We start from the raw sequence: 3,692 nt of genomic DNA, 5'->3' as shown, positions 1-3,692 counted from the left end.
TCTCCCTTCAGGTATCTATCTATGTAGTTAGATATTTGCAGTTAAAAATCCTACTTCAAGATGACTTGATGTGAAGAATCTTAAAACATTCAAGGCTTTAAAAAAAAAAAAAAAAAAAACCAAACAAGTCTGTTGTAAACATTTGTGAGATGCTTAAAATTTCTTCGGTACTTTCAGGAGAACATTTCCCTCAGGGTGATGTTTTCCATCTAAACATCAGGAAGCACTTTAAGATTTTTATTTGCTGCAGGTGACAGAGCACTGGCACAGGTTGCCCAGAGAGGCTGAGGAGCCTCCATTCTTGGAGATTTTCAAGGTCCTGGGCAACCTGCTCTAGGTGGTGCTGCTGCTTGAGCAAAAGAGCTGGATAAGGTGACCTCTGTAGGTCCCTTCCAACCTCTACCATTCTGATTCTGTGTATGAAGGCACTTGATACAGTTGATTTCAACATGTTTATTTTCAAACTGGGCATATTTTCTGCCAAAAAAAGCACCACTAAAATAGTTATTACGCCTTTTGCACTGCCATCTTACAGAGTGAGGTTACAGTCTTCTTAGTATCCTTCTACTGATAGCAAACGTATTCAACAGATTATGGACTATATTATCTTATGCCACCTAAAACAAAAAAGAACCGCTACACAGCAAAGAGCTCTACCTCCTTACCCCTTTCACACTACAAACAGGCCACTTTAAAAAAACAAACAAACAAAACAAAAACAAACAAACAAAAGAAAAGCTATCAAGTTTTAGATTACAGCTCCCTCACAAGTGTTCCATGGATGTATTCACAGAGATGTTATCTGAAAAGTACTTGCAATAAAGCTAGTAATATTTTCAGGTGAGAGGCTGAACTAAAGTGTAAGAATTTTTACACAGGGTAGTTTAGTTATTCTGAATGTTAATATCACTTAAAGGGAAGCATCAGCTACAAAGCACTATATGAAACGATTTTTTTTTTATGTTAGTCTTAATCTGACCACAAATTAAGCTATTAATTTAAGGCACATGAATGAATTGCAGAATTAACAGAACCAATGACAGTGATTTTGGTTTTGAACATGGGAAGGCACTTCTGCTTTTTAACTTTCACATCACAGATGTGAATGAGTTTTTACACTGATTTCATTTGGTTTCAATGTTCAGTTGCACGAGCTTCTGTTCAACTACGTCTGCCACCAAGTTCATGTTACAGTCTCGAAGACCTTTTATTAAGTCAGTCACCTTTGCATCTTTCCCCTTCCATTTCTGCCACTCTCGAAGTGACTGAACCAATTGTTCCTTCAAATTAAGGGGATTGGCTGCTATTATTCTGTCCATTTTCACTTCAGAAAAGCCAAGTTTCCGCATCAGCATTTTCCATTCTTTCCCAACATTTTCACATATGACTTCAATAGCTACCTTCTGCAGACCTGAAATAGCAAAAACAATGTTAATGATGGATTTCCAAAAGTAACATTAGATAAGATTTTTATTAAGCAAAATGCTACTACTGTTGCTGTATTACACACGCTGTATGTCACATCATGTCTGAAAAGCCACTGCATATGCCAGGAGGTCCAGGTATATAGCAAACATCCAAGTGACCATCAGGCGTAACAGAGAAGTAATTTCCACTCCAGCAAGCTGTTTGCAGCATATGCTGCCCTCATGGTACTCTTGCAGGACATAACACTGTCCTCTGGAGCAATTAAGTAGCAGAAGCACTGTTAGCAGCGGATTCATCCACAGCAGGCAACCGTGCTCCAAGCAGTCTTGAGGATGTGTATGTAGTTATTGTGATTATTTTGGAAAAAAATAAAAATAAAACGAATAAAAAAATCCACCTACGTTTTTCATTCATATCTGGTTGATCTTCAGGTACATTAGCTTCTCCTTCCTCTACAAAATGCTCTAGCCGCGTAACCAAATCTTCTCTTTTAATGACCTTCAGCATCGTTTTGAGACAGTCCACATTGTGGCTTGATATCACCTGCTGCTCGAGGAGGAAGTTGAAGAGCTCCGCGCCGCTTTGGACAGACTCGAGCTTCCTCTTCCCAATCTTGTCCTGGCAGAGGAATTTCAGGTCTCGCAGCTCCGCGGCCGACAGGCTCGAGGAAAAGGAATGCAGCAGGGTCAGAAACGGGTCCATGGTGCCGAGGCCTAGAGGGGGACCGGCGCCGGGCGAGACGCGGGCGGCAGGGGAAGACTGGCGGAGTCCCGCCTCCGCGGGCGGCTTTCGTTCCTGTTTCCGCTGAGCGGCTACGCGGGGAGGCCGGGCACTGCAGGGACGAGAAATGAAACGAAACGAAACGAAACGAAACGAAAAGAAACGAAGCGAAGCAAAGCCCAGTCCCCGCCCCGCCGCGATGGCGGAGCGCTGCTGCCCCGGCCCTGCTCCCGCCCGCCGGCAGCCACGAGATGGCAGCAGCGGGCTCCCTGTCAGCCCTAGAAGATGGCGGCCGCCGCCTTGGTGCCGGGCGGTTCCGCCCCTCAGGCGGGCCCTGCTGGCGGCGTCTGGCAGCAAAGGGCCCCGCGTGTTTTAAAATAAAGAATTACGAGGAAGCGCCCCCATCGCCTGCGGGTGCCCGGACACCTCAGCCCACGGGTGTCAGCAGGCTCCATGTGGGGTGTTTGGGCTGCGGCTCCTGCTGCCGAGTCGCCCCGCTGAGGTGTCAGAGGCAGGCAGCAGCCTGCTGAGCTCCCTGCCACCCGGTAGTGCCCGAGGCGCTGACAGCACCGAAATGCTGGTCGCCGTGCTCGCTGCCAGCTGGTCTGTTATTAGGAGCCGCACAGTGCTCTAAATACCTCGGAGATTAACTGCCTTGTTATGTGGTACTGAATTAAAAATGTGTGCTTGGAGCCAGGTTTGACGCTGCCCGCCGCCTGCTGCACAAGTAGAGCCAGCTCCCTGCGTCCTGGTTTCGGTTAAGCTGTAATCGTAATGTGTTTGTGCCCAGGCTGGGGGATTCCCCATTAAACACAGAATTATTAGCCTTTTCGTGAGAGTTATCACTTATTTTTTTTTACCTACCACCTAAATCTACAAGGGTTATTTTGGAAGCTTTTTTCTTTTTCTTTTCTTTCCTTTTCTTTCCTTTTCTTTCCTTTTCTTTCCTTTTCTTTCCTTTTCTTTCCTTTTCTTTCCTTTTCTTTCCTTTTCTTTCCTTTCCTTTCCTTTCCTTTTCTTTTCTTTTCTTTTCTTTTCTTTTCTTTTCTTTTCTTTTCTTTTCTTTTCTTTTCTTTTCTTTTCTTTTCTTTTCTTTTCTTTTCTTTTCTTTTTTTATTTTCTTTTTGCAAATGGGGGAAAGGAGACCAATTATTGATGAACAGACTTGACAGACCAAGAAATGCAGCACCAGAGACCCTTTCCCAAAGAGACACTGCTATTGCCATGGCATCTCTGGCAGCCACCTGGGAAAGCAGTTTCTGCCCTCCACGCACTGCCTCTGCTACCCCCAGAGACCCAAGCCTTAACCTAGAAATACCGGACTTGGCATGTGGGCCTTGTTGCTCACAAAGGTTAATTGTGACATGAAATAACTTCTGACCTTTAAAACTGAAGTAGAGCAAATTTTAAGTCTTCATGTCTTAAAGTCATTTTTTTTAGAAGGTTAAAGGTTGTGAACTTTTCTTGAAAGGGAAAGTTCAAGTTCATGACATTGTTTTGTAGGTCTCCAAAGTTCAGAGCAACCATAGAGGTTTACTGCACAG

General features: G+C 44.5%; 1 protein-coding gene across 2 annotated transcripts; it reads right to left on the bottom strand.

Annotated features, from left to right (window-relative positions):
- Window positions 1-326: 326 nt before the first annotated feature.
- Window positions 327-2,822, bottom strand: FADD (Fas associated via death domain). 2 transcript variants are annotated; one of them, XM_032188669.1, is made up of 3 exons: window positions 2,787-2,822; window positions 1,830-2,260; window positions 327-1,411 (listed from the first exon to the last, which is right to left on the bottom strand). In XM_032188669.1, exons 2-3 carry the CDS (start codon window positions 2,128-2,130, stop codon window positions 1,125-1,127), a joined length of 588 nt encoding a protein of 195 aa, XP_032044560.1. In that variant the 5' UTR covers window positions 2,131-2,260; window positions 2,787-2,822; the 3' UTR covers window positions 327-1,124. The 2 variants fall into 2 exon arrangements, with proteins under 2 accessions (XP_032044560.1, XP_032044559.1); XM_032188668.1 differs by lacking the exon at window positions 2,787-2,822 and having other exon boundaries at window positions 1,830-2,330.
- Window positions 2,823-3,692: the final 870 nt, after the last annotated feature.

Source organism: Aythya fuligula, chromosome 5 (assembly GCF_009819795.1).
Source record: "Aythya fuligula isolate bAytFul2 chromosome 5, bAytFul2.pri, whole genome shotgun sequence".
NCBI classification, from domain to species: Eukaryota; Metazoa; Chordata; class Aves; order Anseriformes; family Anatidae; genus Aythya; species Aythya fuligula.
The sequence above is the reverse complement of the archived record's forward strand: the minus strand, read 5'-3'. Positions and strand labels throughout refer to the sequence as shown.

Excerpts from the sequence above, each read along its gene's own strand:
- FADD (XM_032188669.1), bottom strand. The coding sequence starts at position 2,130 with ATGGACCCGTTTCTGACCCTGCTGCATTCCTTTTCCTCGAGCCTGTCG. Across the intron at positions 1,412-1,829 it reads ACCAGATATGAATGAAAAAC|GTCTGCAGAAGGTAGCTATT; the intron begins GTAGGTGGATTT and ends TTGCTATTTCAG.